The sequence below is a fragment of the Acipenser ruthenus genome, chromosome 46, assembly GCF_902713425.1.
Source record: "Acipenser ruthenus chromosome 46, fAciRut3.2 maternal haplotype, whole genome shotgun sequence".
Taxonomy (NCBI): domain Eukaryota; kingdom Metazoa; phylum Chordata; class Actinopteri; order Acipenseriformes; family Acipenseridae; genus Acipenser; species Acipenser ruthenus.
Window position 1 is genome coordinate 8,172,988 of NC_081234.1, and position 18,029 is coordinate 8,191,016.

The following is an 18,029-nucleotide window of genomic DNA, read 5'->3' on the forward strand; positions in this document are numbered from 1 at the left end:
GGAAACTAAATTAGGCATGTATTTGTGTGCGAAGGAGCCGCACACGACAAAGATTTAAGCCGAATTTAAATTGATTCCTTTATTGATTCCAATAATCATTTTACAGCTTAATCGCTATCATAAACGCCTGTCTTACATATCTTACCTAAACGTGTGTGAAGCTAAACCTTGTTTTTGCCAGATTAGTTTCTCTTTGTGCCAGCAGTGGTCCAACCAAGGTCAGTCAAGTTCCCACAGTATTTGTTTAACCTTCATCAGCGTAACCTGTTCACACATGCTGCGGCTTGTCTAGATGATGGAGGGTGCTGCATTTTGCTTTATGTTAAAATATTTTTTTTTTTACCATGTTAATCAAGGTAATCTTACTTATAGATTTACAAAGTTAATACTAGATCAACTGTGACGAACAAACACTAGCTTTTGAGTCTCAGGTTAAAGTGGAAATGTAAAGAAACTGATGCAGGGGATGAGACTTCTTTTCAGGTTTTGCAAGCTAGTTTTTGTATGTCGCAGTTTATAATCTAATAAAAAGTATGTTATTTTTTTTAATGCAATGGAGTTATTTAGTTGTACTGTGCAAAGAAAAAAAATAAAGGGAGAATGACAGCTTATGACCCCAGAAAAAGAACCGTACAACAAGCAGATTCCCTTTGTAAATAAGCATCCTTGAAGAAATCATGAGAAAAAAAACTGGAAAGTTACTAGAAAGTCTGATTTAATTTTAAAAAAAAGAGAGACAAACACCAAAGAAGTCCAAGTTGCCTTGCCAGCGTGATTAATATCCTACAAGCCCACACTGTGAAACATTTGTCGCCTGGTCAACCAGTCCATATTAATGTTCCCGTGTGATAAATCCCTGAGGCTTCTGGCTTTCACGCGTGACATTAACAGAATACATGTTAAATATACCTTGCCCTTTTAGTCATGGGATTGAAGCCGAGCGACTCGTTTGCTAACGGATATTTTTTATGTACTGTAATATGAATCTGTAATATGAATTGGGGGTTGGCAAAACATTCTCTAATAAGGTTGTCACAATGGTGGATTTTGATTGGATCGGACCAATTTATGCATCGCCATCTTTTTATTCATTACGCTGGCTGCCCTGTGAAATGAATCAATTCTGCCGTCGCAGTACTGCAGTTACTTTGTTGCAGTGCTAGAAAAAATTTATTCCATCTTGCCATGCTTTTACTATAGTTAACTTTTCTAAGCATCTGTCCGAGTGGTGTGGAAAGCGCTGAAGTTAACTTGTTACAGTCCTACAGTGTGTTAGGCAGACAGTCTGGCGTGGCACTAAAACACCTTCATTATTACCAAGTGGATCAAATCTGAGACGGAGTCGAGGTTTTTGTACTACCGAGGGAGACAAGACGCTCCCAAGTACACTTACTGCTTCCTAGTCTGACTTTCACCGGCATTCATCGGCAGGCTGTGTGCCGTGCTGTGGATGGGAGCCTTTGTGATGTTTATCTAAACCGTTCCTGTTCTGGAAGGATTTGGAATCTCAATGAAAGGGAATGGCACAGAGATGACCCTAACCCTGCTAACTGACTGAGACCACTGACTGCAGTCGTATAGTGTGAGAAACAGACTAAAATAGTGTAGTTTGAGTAAATCAGCTGCAAAGAATGCTCAGCATACCAATGTTCTGAAGTGAACCTTAAAACTAGAGGCTCTGGATTTGAGCTTTTAAAGCGGGAGCTTTTCTGGCTGCAGTGTTTTTGATCTACAAAGAAAGAGCATCGGTGACTGAGATGCAAATGCTCCTTTTGAAGAGCATTGAGGGGAAAGGCCCTTTGTTGCCATGGTGATGCTTTTTTTTGTTTTATTTATTTTCCAGCCAGTCTGACGAAACGCTGAAAGGTCATTTAATAAAAAAAAAATACAAGAAACCCTATTAAAAACGTCCATCATGACCTTCATATGGTAGTAGCTGTTCACCACAGCAGACCATGGCACAGTTTAAAGTAGCTGACAAAATAATTGCATAGATCTCACCTGTCACGCACATTCATTCACTAGGCCTCAAAATGTGCAGTTTTGAAAGAAACACATGTTATTGCAAACATGTCATTTTTTATTTTTAAATCTGTTACACTTGCATTTCCTGGGTCGTTTTGCAGTTAACCAAAAGATTCAATGCACAATTAACCCCTTAAGGTCCACAAGGAACTGAGCGCTTGTTCAAATGGTTTCTTCTTCTTTAAACACGTTTGAGAGCGACTCGAGTATCACGAGGAGGAAACTGATGATTTGGACGACCAGATCCAACCTATCAGTAAGCTTAAAACCCTGTTTCGTGCCCCTCATTGCAAAAATAAGAAAGTTGGCATCATTTTATTTGTGGGACACAGATGTCCCTTGTATCTTAATAAAGCAATTAAGAGGTAATGAAATGGAGTGTTGGTTACCTTGGTGTATTTCAAAAGGAGAAATGTAATAGGCTGTTGACCCTGGACAGTGTAATCCGTTCTGTTCAATTTCTCTGATCTGCAGCTGATATTACACATTGCTCTGTCCTCGGCTTCTAGCAGAAACGCTGCGGTCAGTTCTGCTGACTGACTGTCTGTATTCGAGCTGTTCAAGCGGATTATGCGAGAGTAATGAATCCTTCCTCCAGGACTGATTATTGTGAGAGTCACGGGCAATGCGGCGAGCTCTCGAGATAATCACTCATAGGCAGCCCCGTGGGAGCCGTACATTTAGGTCTTCGTTTTAAGATACTAATTGTAATTAGCTGATGAGGCGTACGGAAAAGTTAATATTAGAGGGGGGGAGTTGTTTAAATGGACACGAACACATTGCTTGTGGGTCAGTAGATTTCAACACAGACACGGGTGTTCTTCAATGTGTGCATAAGAAAAGTTTGGGAACGAGAAAAGGCCATTTGGCTCATCAAGGCTCGTTCCTTTTTAGCGCACCATTCCCCCCTACTGGGGGGGGGGGGGGGCTAATTTAAAAGCACAGAATCTAGTCTTTTTTTAATTTTTAGATCCTTTACCTGGTAGACTGTTCCATGCATTTCTAACTCTCAGTGTAAAAAAAGTGGTTCCTACCTTCTGTTCTAACTTTTGCTCAGCTTCCACTTATGCCCTCTTGTTCTTCATTGAAGTCGTGTCTTGGTTTAACTTTATATATTCCATTTGTGATTTTATAGACTTCAAATGACATTGACAATACCCTATACTATATTGTTATATTATACTGTATATATAAATAAATACTATTTAAACAGTGTAGGTAATGTGATCTCCATCTGCTGTGTCTGATGCAATCTGATACCAACTATCTGAAACAAATACATCTGATGTAGGTATCGCATCAGTATTAGGGTCTGCTATATAGTATATAGTGTATTATATATGATATATATATTGTATAGTAATAAATGAGTTTTTCAGGAATTTCTTTTTTAAATAAAACAGAAATGTATATTCTTTTATTTATAATTGGCTCAAGTCTCTAAATAAAATGAACATGGTAGCCCTATACTGCAAACACTCATTTGCAGTACAGTTCTTTCAAATCTTTTTGATACAGTCATTTAAAAAATTCTGTTATAAGATCGAATAAGAAAATGTTCAAACAGTGTGTGTGATCCAATATTCAAAGCTCTAATATATATAGACAGACAGACAGACAGACGGACAAGGAGGCCTGCGGACAGACTGCCTAAGAAAATATTAAACATTTAAGAGAGAACCGTTTACAGATTCCTTTTTAATGTGAAAGACATGCCCTGTTTGTGGGTAGATATGAATAGCAATGACCCAGCGATATCTATTCTGTAATTAACACTGTGATTGTTCAGTGTCCTTAAGTGGAATTGTGCCTTTTAAAAGCTTGATAAAACGCTGCATTATTTAAAATGCATGCTATTGTTATTCCAGTATTATTATAATGGCTGATGTTTCTAATTAGGTGTGGGGGTATCTGGAAGAAGTGCATCTGAAGAGGTGGTTTAAGTATATTTAAAGCGCTTCTGTATCTAGGGCTATACATAGCTCTCTGAAAAAGGCTGGCCCAGTTAAGCTCTGGGTGTTTGATCTAGTGCTCTACCTGCTTGGTGTAATTATCATCCTTACAGATTCCAGGCAAAAGGAGCAAAGTACAGTTGTGAACAGAACAGCCTTGTTCACAAACCAGAGCTGACCCATGCATTAAAAACATCCCTATTTATTATTATTTATTTCTTAGCAGACGCCCTTATCCAGGGCGACTTACAATTGTTACAAGATATCACATTATTTTTTATATACAATTACCCATTTATACAGTTGGGTTTTTACTAGGTAAAGTACCTTGCTCAAGGGTACAGCAGCAGTGTCCCCCACCTGGGATTGGACCCACGACCCTCCGGTCAAGAGTCCAGAGCCCTAACCACTACTTCACACTGCTTCTATATCTCACCAGCTAAATGAATATTATTGACCTCATGACTCACTGGGACAGTTTGGGACAGTTTGGGACAGTTCGGGCTTTTTAAATTCCATCCTAATGAATTCTGGTAAGCGTAGTCCTGCTTCTCTTAAAGAAGCAGGACTCTTGAAAAACCTGGACTGTCCCAAATAGTGTGCTATTTTACAAGTGATGTATTTTATTCTCAGCTGAGTTCAGAGGTGAAGCAATGAGGCCTGTTTGCCCTGTTTCCATTCTCTCGCAGTTATAATTGGAGCGTATTAACTTATTATACCGTCAATCACAAAAATGAAGACTGTACAAAGTGTTGTTGTTGAACTATGCTTTATGTTCTTCACATAGGAGGCCACCTGTACACAAGAATAGCTGTGCCCTGCGGTCCTAACCACCAATGGAATGAAATGAATGATGTATTGAATTGACAGATAAACCCGCCCATATATGCTTACGTTGTTGTTTTAATTTGGCCCGTGGCCTTGCCCATTGGACCGCGTTAGCCACCCCTGTGCTGGCAAACCTAGAATAAATTAACTATTAGATGAAAACTGATGCCAGCAAGCCGGACAAGTGGCACCCAGGGCCACCTTCCCCTCAGATAAGGCACACTGCAAGGTGGAGACAGGGGAAGAAGGAAACCAAACAAACGCTGAACGATAAGGACTGTAGATGACGGAGGATATTTATGTGGTTCGATGATTACGTCTTTGATTAAGGGGTGGTTTCTCCTTTCAGAAATACAACTGAGTTTCTAATCTTTAACATTTCTGCCTGTCTGTGTTTCAGCCTAAAGAACCTGTTATGAGCCGTTGCGGTAGACGAAAGAAAGGAAGGATCAGCTTCGACTGGGTGATAAAGCTAGACCCGGGACCACCAGGAACCCCGTGTGTGTACATGTGTGTGCGTGTGTGTGTGTGCGTGTGTGATGTGTGCGTGTGTATGCGCCCCAGCAAAGAAAACTGTGTTTTGGATTTCACTTCCGAAGCACATCTGAACTACCAGCCCGACACTCCCTCCTGTTTTCGGATCTTGTTTTTCCTGGATCCTGAATAACCCTGGATCTAGCCTTTGCCAGCCATGGATTCAAGCTTTGTCCTTGAGTACCACTGGGACCAGCAGTGAATACTGGTGCTGCCCAGCTTGTGAGGCAGAATACAGAAGACTTTTGCTAGAGGCAAGCCAAGCGTCACTGCTCTGGATACCTAGTGGTGGCAATTCAGCTGACAACAACATTTTGATCAGGCCGTTAATGTGTTGGCTAATACTTTACATTAAGTGGCCGGGATTCAATACAATATTTATCAGATGTTATATGATTTCTTATTGAATCGATCAGTTTTTTGATCTGAGTGTGTTCCTTTTATTGTGTACTACTACTGCTATTATGACTACTAATACTAATACTTTCAAACCCGTAGCAACTTTAGAAATGTCGCCTGTTTTCAGTCTGCCAGCAAATCGTTTTTGCACGTTTTCTATCTTTCAACAAAGTCGGTTTGCTGGTTATTTTTAGAGGCTGGCAAACGTGATTTTAGCTGAACTAGTGGTTAAAGAGTTTATCAATATGTAATCTATAACTGTGTAAAAAGATGTTCCACACACGTGTGTGTGTGTACAGCTCTGGAAAACATTAAGAGACCGCTGCAAAATTATCAGTTTCTCTGGTTTTACTATTTATAGGTATGTGTTTGGGTAAAATGAACATTTTTGTTTTATTCTATAAACTACTGACAACATTTCTCCCAAATTCCAAATAAAAATATTGTCATTTAGAGCATTTATTTGCAGAAAATGACAACTGGTCAAAAGAACAAAAAAGATGCAGTGTTGTCAGACCTCGAATAATGCAAAGAAAATAAGTTCATATTCATTTTTAAACAACACAATACTAATGTTTTAACTTAGGAAGAGTTCAGAAATCAATATTTGGTGGAATAACCCTGATTTTCAAGCACAGCTTTCATGCGTCTTGGCATGCTCTCCACCAGTCTTTCACATTGATGTTGGGTGACTTTATGCCACTCCTGGCACAAAAATTCAAGCAGCTCGGCTTTGTTTGATGGCTTGTGACCATCCATCTTCCTCTTGATCACATTCCAGAGGTTTTCAATGGGGTTCAGGTCTGGAGATTGGGCTGGCCATGACAGGGTCTTGATCTGGTGGTCCTCCATCCACACCTTGATTGACCTGGCTGTGTGACATGGAGCATTGTCCTGCTGGAAAAAACAATCCTCAGAGTTGGGGAACATTGTCAGAGCAGAAGGAAGCAAGTTTTCTTCCAGGACAACCTTGTACTTGGCTTGATTCATGCGTCCTTCACAAAGACAAATCTGCCCGATTCCAGCCTTGCTGAAGCACCCCCAGATGAGTCCAATTTTCAGCTTTGCCCAACACCTGGTCGTCTATTGGTTAGACGGAGACCTGGAGAGGCCTACAAGCCACAGTGTCTCGCACCCACTGTGAAATGTGGTGGAGGATCGGTGATGATCTGGGGGTGCTTCAGCAAGGCTGGAATCGGGCAGCTTTGGCATGAATCAAGCCAATATATAATGTATATATAATATATATATAATCTTCAACTATTCCCAAATAGTCAATGAATAATCAAAAACTAAAACCCCTAATTATTACCCGAAATGTATAATTATGTACCAAGTCTTGCAGTTACTACATGGTGGTTGAGGAGGATTCCTATTGAGGAAAATGCTAAATTCAATAACTTCAAAAAAGGCCATTAAACCAGTGGTTAAAGATACTTCATTGTTTTCAAATATTTGCCCACTGAAATAAAATATTCAAATATCTCAATTAATTGATCAAATTAAATCTAATTGAAATAGAGCAGTTTCCAAAAGATAATTGAGTTGTTAACAAGGACAGGACTTAACCTGCTTAGAATGCAGGATAATAATTAGGCTGCAGTGTGTTACAGTTGCATATTTATGAAGAGTTTAAAGTATTTCAATGGATTTCAACTACTTTACTCATATTTAAATATTTTCAAATAATAATTGCTTTCCACAAACCATATTTAAATATTTCCAAATAATAGTTACTTTCTGCAATCTGTGTTTAATTATTTTCAAATAATAGCTACTTTCTGCAATCTGTGTTTAATTATTTTCAAATAATAGTTACTTTTCACAAACCATATTTATAACTATATTTATCCCAGTTCTGGTGCCAGCAATTAGGATTCCCCAGGCAAGCTCAGACAAGGATTCTGCAGACAAGTCAGGTAAAGTCACATTCAGTAACAGCTTATTAATAAGATAATCAAGGCTTTTAAAATCAATGTTATTTCTTCACATAGCATTGTCATGCAATGGAAATCTTAGCTCCTTTTTAAGAAGAGTAAAGAATAATTTCGCTTGGAGTGAAACTGACCTACAGCCACAGGAAGTGGTTAAGTACCAGGAAGAAGTCGCTGGCTTTAACATTGTATTTGAAATAGCTCTGCCTATTTTGCATACACTGTATACAAAGCAAAGGATCTTTAACATAAGGCGGACCAGTGGTGTAGCAGGACGGAGGCTGGGCACCACAAGGGAGCGTCTTAATCACAGTGCAATAGAGCCGGCCTCGTCTGCATTCATGGTTATAGAGCTGTTACCCGACTGGGGACAGAATCCGTAACAGCAGTGTATTATTATTATTTGTTTATTTAACAGACGCCTTTATCCAAGGCGACTTACAGAGACTAGGGTGTGTGAACTATGCACAGCTGCAGAGTCACTTACAACTATGTCTCACCTGAAAGACGTAGCACAAGGAGGTTAAGTGACTTGCTCAGGGTCACACAATGGGTCAGTGGCTGAGGTGGGATTTGAACCGGGGACCTCCAGGTTACAAGCCCTTTTCTTTAACCACTGGACCACACAGCCTCCGTATCACACAACACTGCCCGTTACACTAATGCTGATTAGTGAGAAAAAAAAACAACTTGATATCAAAGTGTTATTACATCTGGATCCTTTGTGTAAGACCAAACTTCATATTTTTCTGGAATAAGAAAGTGGAGTTGCAGAGGTTATGAAGAGAGTTCTAAAATTTATTACAGATTTTTTTTTCCTTGAATGTTTTAAAAAAAAAGGCTCATGTTAAAAAAAAAGATGTATTGCTGTTATTATTTTATTGTGCTTTGCATTGTGATTGCCGTGAAAAGCGATTTGCAAAACCAATATTGTACGTCCTTTAAAGTGAACAAACAGCACAACCTGACAGCGGAGAAATGTTGGCTTATTTCACAGTCTAGAAAAAGGAACTTCAATATATATTCACAATTCAAACATAATGTGTGTGAAAGCATATGGTCACGTTGTAGCATTGTCACATTTGAAATGTCATCATATTTATTTATATGTGATAAAAAAAAAAATATTACTCAGAACTAACTATAAAATAACTACATACATTGTGAAATCCGTGCTACCAGTGAAAAAAATACATCATGTGCAAAAAGAGAAAGCACTTCTTCCTGTTTCTGAGGATCTGGTACCCCGAGCACAACTGTTCATGAGACACGTTTCATATTGCAGTATGCAAATGTTTCTTTTGTAAGAAGCTGTGTCCTCCAACTGTTATTGGGTCGTTGTCTCCCCAGCGCATCACACTGCAGAGGTTGATAACAAGGTTGTGCCAGTTTCTAATCTATGGCTTCAAACACTCGATCAGAAAGCACTCAATAAAACAAAAACAAACAAAAAGTTCATCCCATTTCAGATATCCCTGAAAATAATGAGTATCGACGCAGGGGACTTTTTTGACCTGAAAAAAAGAAACAAGGACCAGGGGTCACAAATGGAGATTAGATAAAGGGGCATTTAGAACAGAAAATAAGAGGTACTTTTTTACACAGAGAATTGTGAGGGTCTGGAACCAACTCCCCAGTAATGTTGTTGAAGCTGACACCCTGGGATCCTTCAAGAAGCTGCTTGATGAGATTCTGGGATCAATAAGCTACTAACAACCAAACGAGCAAGATGGGCTGAATGGCCTCCTCTCGTTTTGTAAACTTTCTTATGTTCTTCTTATGTAGTTACAAACTGGATGATTTTTAGAAAGAAAGAAAGAATGAGAGAAAAATTGAGAGAAAAGAAAAAAGATTTTGAAGTGTCTGTCGGCCACACAATAACAACACAGTTGAAAAGAGCTGCACTGAAATATTAAAATAGTATTTTGTAAAAACACTTGACGATTGGAAGAATAGGTACAGTACAGATAACATTGCAGTCCACAAAAAAATGTTTAGCCGTGATGTGATTTTAAAAAAAAAAATTATTTAATTTTTTTTAAAGAAACACTGCATACTCAAAACACACTGGTCTTGTGGTATTGTAATATGAATTCTAAATGGGAATCAGTGGTCTTTAATGGTCTCTAACCCTTTAGAATATTACAAAGCCTCATATATTAAAACAGGAGGTGGCCAAAGCTGCAATGCTGGTCTTTGTTTCAACCCTGTTCTAAATGGTTTAATTGAACCCGTGAAACTTCCATCCAGACCCTGAAGCAATCGGTGATATAACTGTACCTGTTAAACCTGCAGTGGAATGGCCCTCCAGACTGTGATTGGACACCCCTGTATTCAAATATTAAAAGATACAACACTTATCTGGATCTGTTGGTCATTAATTACTATGCATATTTAGTTGCATTCCTTACAAAACAGATACTGCATTTCAGAAACCTTCTAGTTTCTATCCATGCATGGCCAGTGACCAGGGACCCCACTGGTAAATGCATTAAGAACAGGAGTGACCTTTTGAAATATTCATTATGTGCTGTTGTCGTGTTCACAAAACTAGATTAACATAGACACTGATCAAATATATACTGGGGATACATATTAATGTGTGCTGACCTTTAAACAAGGGAAACGCCTGAAAGATTAGGTGTAAATTGCTCCAGCAAGGCAGCCAATAGCCAATAATAGGTTATACATATATGGAGTCACTCTTGGAGTTCTGTGTCGGATTTTCATCAGGATACGGATTGTTGGGAATGTGGTGACGCATTCCATTCTAAAATGACTTGGGATCAACATTCTAAAGAGCTTCAATAAGCTCTGGGAATGTCAAGTATGTCTATTTTCTAAGTTAATACGTTGTGCGTAGGATGTCTCTTATTGGTATCAGAGATACAGTACCATCGCATGCAGTTTTGGGGACGCAAAAGGATACAGGGCTGCTGTGTGATGGTACATCTAAAAAGACTTGGGATCGGAACTGGAAATGGATTTGACAAGCCCTGGCAATTGTTTTAACCCTTCGATGCCCGAGCATTTTGTTAAAAGAGGAACGCTAATTTATTTATGTAACTACAGTAGATTCCCTTGTACAAAACTTTTTTTTTTCCTTGTCCGTCAACGCTGCAGATACTGCAGATGAAGAATTCTGGCTTGTGAGGCTGGATTTAATATAGAGGGGCGGCTAAGCATTGTATCAGACGTAATACAGAACTGGGCTTTGCAGGGTTAAATATGTCTATTTTATAAGTTAACAAGTTGCATGTAAGGTGTCTCTTACTGTTACAAGACGTCGCGTGGGCAAGAGGACTACAAAACTGCTGAGCAGAAGGATTCCTGTTACAATATGAGGTATTATAAATCACAAAATGACTATTAAACATAAAACGATATACAGAAATGTTAACAAAAACTTAATGGGGATTGGTTGATTTCCATTTTCAAATTTTCCATTGCCTAGAATTTTAGGATTGATACATAATAATAAAAAATTTTAGATATTTTATTTAACATCATGTAATCAAATAAACTACAAAATGATATCGCAAAAGTCTACCGGAAGCCATAATAGTAGGACAGTATTTCATGTTAGATTTCAAAATGTCAATTCCATTTTGGTCAGTTTTTTTGTTCAGTATATGGAAAACTACAAAGCGGTATGCAATTCAATATGTTAAGGTAACATTAGTCAGCAGGTTTCATTCGACTTTATGAAGCAAAATGAGTTCATTCTATAGAGTGATGCAAAACTTTTGGCCATAGCTGTAGACCAACTATACTATTGCTAAGAGTAACAAGGCTTGGCCCTTATGCATATTCAAAATTATTGTAACAAAAAAAGTGAAACAAAATAATTTTCATTACAATAATGGTCAGTAATAATGTTAATACGTGTTTTTTAAAGCAATAGCTTTTCAGCAGGCTACTACCAAAAAATTGCATTGACTAGACTTAGACCATCGCTATCAATGGACACCAGTTCATATAAAATATGTCCTAAACACAAAGAGGATGGTAATGGATGAAACAAGAAGTGACAGAATGGTGACCCATGACCCCGTTAAGCCAGGAGAAGAATAAAGATGCTGATTTCAAATCGATACAGAGCCACTGTGTGGAATGCCCTGCATCACTGAGTGCTTCGCTGCATCTATAAACATCTCATAAGCTATTCAGTTGTGTCCACTGGCTTTTCCCATTGGGAGCCATTGATCCCCAGAACGCACACTTCACAGGAGGCAGTCATAATGGATACTGCACATTTCCTGTCTATAATACAGTTATTATTTGTATTATTCTATTTATGTACAATGCTCTTTCTATAAAATATATCTATCAGGAAATTGTGAAATATTACAGGCAGTGAATTTCTATGATGCACTTCCAACGTAACCTAACCATAAATTATTTAACTGTGAAATTATAGAGGAAGATTGTATATCTTATGCTGAGTTATTAATCTACGCCTTTAAAAAATATGTCTTCTTGTTCTTCCATTTTTTTTAAGCTTGCTAGAACAAATTTACTGTGCGTTATATTCTTTGTCTGTGTTTATAATTGTTATTAAGAAATAAATAAATAACACAAGTGTATATCATATTCACAACTTTTCTAACTATTATTATTTGTTTATTTAGCAGATGCCTTTATCCAAGGCGATTTACAGAGACTCGGGTGTGTGAACTATGCATCAGCTGCAGAGTCACTTACAATTACATCTCACCCGAAAGACGGAGCACAAGGAGGTTAAGTGACTTGCTCTGGGTCACACAATGAGTCAGTGGCTGAGCCGGGATTTGAACCGGGGACCTCCTGGTTACAAGCCCTTTTCTTTAAACACTGGACCACACAGCCTACTACTTTTCTAATACTGCATTCTAAACACTGTTAAATTCTGAGGTGAATAGCAACACAAATAGATACGCGTTTCATTAGTGCCTTCATTGGTGTAATTAGATATTGTACTGTAATTATCTATTCTTGGTACAGTAGTTCATTTAAGGAGTTATTAACCAATTAGCTACTTATTAACTGGCATGCTTTCAGCCAGTAACATGCTTTGAGCCAGAAGACACTGCTGAGTAAAATGACCAACAGCATTATCATATAAACTATGAACTTTTCACCTAGTGAACAAATCAATTTTTGCTATAATATGTGTTTCTTTCAAAACTGCACATTTGAAGGCTATGCAGCCAATTGAAGTGCATTTTGTTAGGTACAGTTACTTTACCTCTCTAGTAAACCGATTAAATCCTATACTACTCGGTAAATATTGGTATGTATTTCCTCACCTATATTCGGTTGCCATTCTGCTGGGGTTTTTTTCTTCATTTTTTTTTTTGTTCGCTCCTAACACCACATCAAATCCCATCGAAACCTGTATCATTTCAGCATCTCATTCTAATCTTCAACATTATTTTGTCTCCTAAGGACTGTATTTAATGAAAGCTGCATCGAGAAGTCTCTTTATAATACTTTTTATGGAAATGGCAAGACTGCTTTGATGAAAGACAGAACACAGTGTCCTTGGGACTATATTGAATTACTGGGTCTTTTAATACCTTGATTCCCACTTAGGGAAGATAGCATTTACTTGGCAACTTTGACAGCTGTTATGACAGATTGCCCTATGAAAATAAGTGCGTTGTTCTACATTTTGATAAAATCGCACTTCTTTGAACTTGCACAGAAAGCTGTGCGGTAATGAATTTGCTGCGGTTTCTAACACACAGGAATAGATTGAAGTTGATAATCCAGATAATCTACATAACAAAATGAGAGACAGACAGACAAACGTATGGGCACGATCAGCACCTAGGAGTCTCCATCCTTCATGAATAAGGACCCTAAACAATTCAAAATGTTGTGTGAGTTGCAGTTATTTGATTGATAACTGACAGGCCTGGTTATTTTCAGTGATTTGCACTTTGGGAATCTGACATTTGTGCTGCTTTGATTTTCTGTTGACACCAAGAAATGAAACCCTTACACCTTAAACTTGACAAGCAAAGATTACGTTTCTGAGAGAAATAGAGGTGCTACAAAAACAAACCGTTGGCTGTCAGAAATCTTACAGAATCCAGTTATTATGCATAGTTACAATGTACTTCACGTGTCATTTTTTTACATGATAAAATCCTAACCCTAACCTCTCTAAACCTAACCCTAACCCCACTAAACTCTAAACCTAACCCTAACCCTTTTCTGATACAATTGTCTACTTACAAAAACGTGCAAAACTATTTAAACATCAAGCACATTGTAACTATGCATGATAACATTGCAACATGTGTAAATCCACATGTATTTACTATGTAACTACTAATTATGGTAGTGTCACCAACTTAAAGCAAAATATATTGGAAACATGCAATATGATTTAAGAACAGTACTGGTCTGGACATCGCATTTCTGGTGCAGAATAATGAATCTTTAGATGGGAACATATTGCTGCTTACGAGTTTAAATAAAAATGTAATTCAAGAAAAAAATATCTCAGTGCCGTAGACAGAAGTTATCTCACTGTCACACCACAACAATTTGATATACTGTATATTCACGTACATATCCCTGCCATACATTCCCCACAGAACATGCAATGAAAAATTCAACCATTTTAGGAATGAATGAGGTCCATTGAGACAATTCGAAAAAAAATCGATTTCAGTTCAGCGGCTATAGATCGTACTTCAGATTGGGATGTTGGCTGCTGCTTGTCAGATAAGTGTTTGGTCTCTCTGGTACTCACCGTCTTCTCTAAAAGCAATTTATAAGAAACACACAGGGGGCTGGTGTTCGAAACTTTGAAAATGAGAACACTTCAGTTTTTGTACCAAGTTGCTCCAATCCATCTTAATCACCGTGCCCTATATTATCATCTTTCCCTAGCTTTATTGCTACAGGCTGTGGGCTTCTAAGTTACATCTCATTTTTTCGTTTCTAAGGTGATAACCATTCCTCTCTGTTATGTCCACTTGCTCTACATGATGCTACAGCTATGGCCAGTGGTTTTGCATCACCCTATGAAATTAACTAATTTTGCTTCACAAAGTCGAATGAAAACTGCTGTATAATGTTATGTTTTTTTTTTTTTTTTAATTTAGTCGTTGCCAATGATTTTTACCCCATTTTTCTCCCCAATTTAGAATTGGCAATTGTGTTATTATTAATCCCGGTTGACCGCGACTATAGTGCCGGTGGACAACACAGATCTGAACGACTCCACTGCAGACCCACAGGCGCCCTATCAGCCACAGGGGTCGCTGGTGTGCGGTGAACCGTGGATTCCCCTGCCAACCTAAGCCCTCCCTACCCGGGCGGCACTCGGCCAATTGTGCAGCGTCCCCTAGGAACCCCCGGTCACAGTCGGCAGTGACATAACCTGGATTCGAACCTGCGATCTCCAGGATATAGGGCGCATCCTGCACTCCACGCAGAGCGCCTTTACTGGATGCGCCACTCGGGAGCCCCAAACAATATTATCTTTTATTATTTCTCAGATTTCACAATGCTAAACATACTGTACTAAAGACTGAAGTTGGTTAAAGATGGCATTCACATTAATAATGGGTGCGAAGTAGGAATACTACATTAAAATGAACTAAATGGTGGGCCTGCATAGGATTCAATACACAGAGGTGAAATAGGGAGGTAGCAATAGACATGTTTATTTCTGCAAGTATGCCTTATGGTCCATTAAAGGTGAAGCAAGCTTCATAGTAAATTTTTCATTTTTTTGCCTAGACAAAAAAGTTGAGGGCTGAGTCTGCTGATCGCTCATGGTTAATCTAAGCCACCTCCACCTTTCACAATAAGCCACTGGCCTGGCCTGGACTGCTGGGGCTTTTTATATCACGGTGGTGACAGGTAAGTCTTGACATTATCGTGCACATTAAATGATCGCTCAACATACATACGCTATGGTATGTAAATTAGCCAGATAGTGTGCATGTAGATTAATGTGTTCTCTGTTTGTAAATGGGACAGTACATTTAGATTCATGGTGCATGTTAGACTTGCTACTTAATGTGCACATCACAGCTACATTTAGTGCCCTTTCGTAAATGAGGCCCATAGAGTTGATATTTTCTGTATAAGTTATTTTCATATAACTGGAAGCCAGATGCTACATACAAAAGTGCCTTGTAATTCTTCAGCAAAGAACTTAAAATGGACAGCCCTGTCAGCTGTGTGCCACCCATTGTAATCAAATAGATACATTTGTTCTGTTTTATCTTTTTTCCATTAACGTTTGCATCACACATTTACAAAAAAGGGAAATAAAAAGCCAGTGTCTCCTTCTAACAGCTGCTGAAATGTATCACAGTTGCTTATATACATCAAGAAAACACATGATGGTGTGTCCAAATCCCAGTTATGCATTGTTTTTGATTCAATCTCCGCTAACACTAAAAGCATGTTAAAAGCAGCACGTTTTGATGTTTTGTTTTTTTTTTATCCTGGTTATATAAAACAGTTTGAGGGGGTAAATAGGCCAATGTACCCAAATACTGTCAAATGTGGGCACCACTAAATTGTGTCAAAATTTCTGCCTCAAGCCTGCTCTGGACTGGAGGGAGCACTCTTTCTCTTAGGGGGGTGAGGGAGGGAGGGAGCAGTTCAGTCTCCATGCCTCAAGCCTGCCCTGGACTGGAGGGAGCACCCTTTCTCTTAGGGGGGTGAGGGGGGGAGGGAGCAGTTCAGTCTCCATGCCTCAAGCCTGCCCTGGGCTGGAGGGAGCACCATTCTCGAGTTGAAAATAGGATGAGTTAGTCTCTTGATGTCTTTTCAAGGTAAAGTATTTATTGTGACAAAACAGAAAAAAAACCCAAATACATGTTTAACTTTGACAAAGTAATATTTCCACAAGCGCTATTTAAATTAATTCTGTGAAAGTCATTCAGAATGTAATTTAATAGTGTAGCACTTTCTGTTTGCACACTGTCTCAGGAGAGAATATTTATAAGTCAAATTTGCAGAATTCACATTCATATCTTACATTTCCTTCTTTCTTTGTTTGCTTGCGGATCATTTATATACCAGAACCCACCACCTTCTTCTGGCTAGATAAGGAAGAACACAGATCACCATGCGCAGTATACATTACAATCCCAATTATAATATTAATAATTATAAAGAAAGCTATGTTATAAATCGAGTCTTTCAAGCCTTGATGAACTCTATGTCACAGTGGCACACATTGCTCTGCATGAGCTTATCTGAATCAAATCTGTTCAATCAGGTTGATTAATCCTTCCCAATAAATTGCAACACTACTTCAGGGAGCTTACACTCGGCACGCTAATCTGTTGTGCTCTATCACCGCTTATCAGCAAATGATTCAAAAGCAAGACTAACCTGAGGTATCAAGCAGCGAATCAATTTTTATGTATACTGTTCATTAATTTGGACTACAGATAACGTCAGGGCTGGTTCACAAGGTTTATACATTATGGTAATAAAGCGCTTTTCATTGACTCACATCCATCTCACCTTGTGTATCCCCCCAAGTCAAGCAGGGCTCCCTATGATACACTGCAGGAAATGGAGGCTTAAATGAATGATACCCAAGGCTTTAAAATCAATTGCGTCTTGCAAGGATTAGCGACATCAGAGATTTCCAATGCACATTCTTCAATCCGCAAACACAGCTAAGTTCTGTGTGCACAAATCATTTAATGTGTCAATCTTTTTGCATGCTATAACCCTAACCTTAACCCCCAACCCTTTACTGATACAATTGTGTACTTACACATTAAGCACATTGTAACTATGCGTAATAACATTGTAACTGTGTGTAAGTATGCATGTATTTACTATGTAAGTACAATGTAAATACACTGTAATTAGAGACACTTAATGTAAAGTCTTACCATTATCTTTCCCTATACTCTGTTGCTTTTTGACCAGGGTATGAGAATTGTAATAAATATTAAAGCTGGTAAAAATGCAGAAGACATTGCTGCAATGTAGAGATTTTGCAAACACAAGAGAGCCCTGTGCAGCTGTAACAGTGTCTTTCATTACTGAAGAGATCTGGGGTTATAGTATACTGGGTGAAGCTAATAAATCAATGCAATTTGTTCAGTGGGAACCTATTCAATCATTAATGAATATGACGCCTTTCCTCAGGGTACAAGCATCGTGATGGAACTGTAAATTAGCCTTCGTCAAATGTGGTTTAAAACAGTGGCGCGGCTTGCCCCTGTATTAATAATTCAAAACCATTTTGATTGAACTGTTTGTGGGGAAGGAATGACACAGGAGCATAAGAACTATTTCCGGTCGGTCAGCTACACTTTTAAGAGGCTTGTCAAAGAATGGTACAGCTGTGTTAAAATGTGGATATTTTGACATTTTT

The 18,029-nt window shown here is 38.5% G+C and overlaps 1 protein-coding gene across 2 annotated transcripts in view; it reads left to right on the forward strand.

Annotated features, from left to right (window-relative positions):
* LOC117397949 (zinc finger matrin-type protein 4) overlaps positions 1 to 12,192 on the forward strand; it is a 90,659-nt gene extending 78,467 nt beyond the window's left edge. For both annotated transcript variants that reach the window (XM_059013592.1, XM_059013593.1), the window contains one exon: positions 5,206 to 12,192. In XM_059013592.1, the coding sequence (XP_058869575.1) occupies positions 5,206 to 5,224 (19 nt within the window). In that variant the 3' untranslated portion in view covers positions 5,225 to 12,192. The remainder of the gene's footprint in view (positions 1 to 5,205) is intronic.
* The last annotated feature ends 5,837 nt before the right edge of the window (positions 12,193 to 18,029 follow it).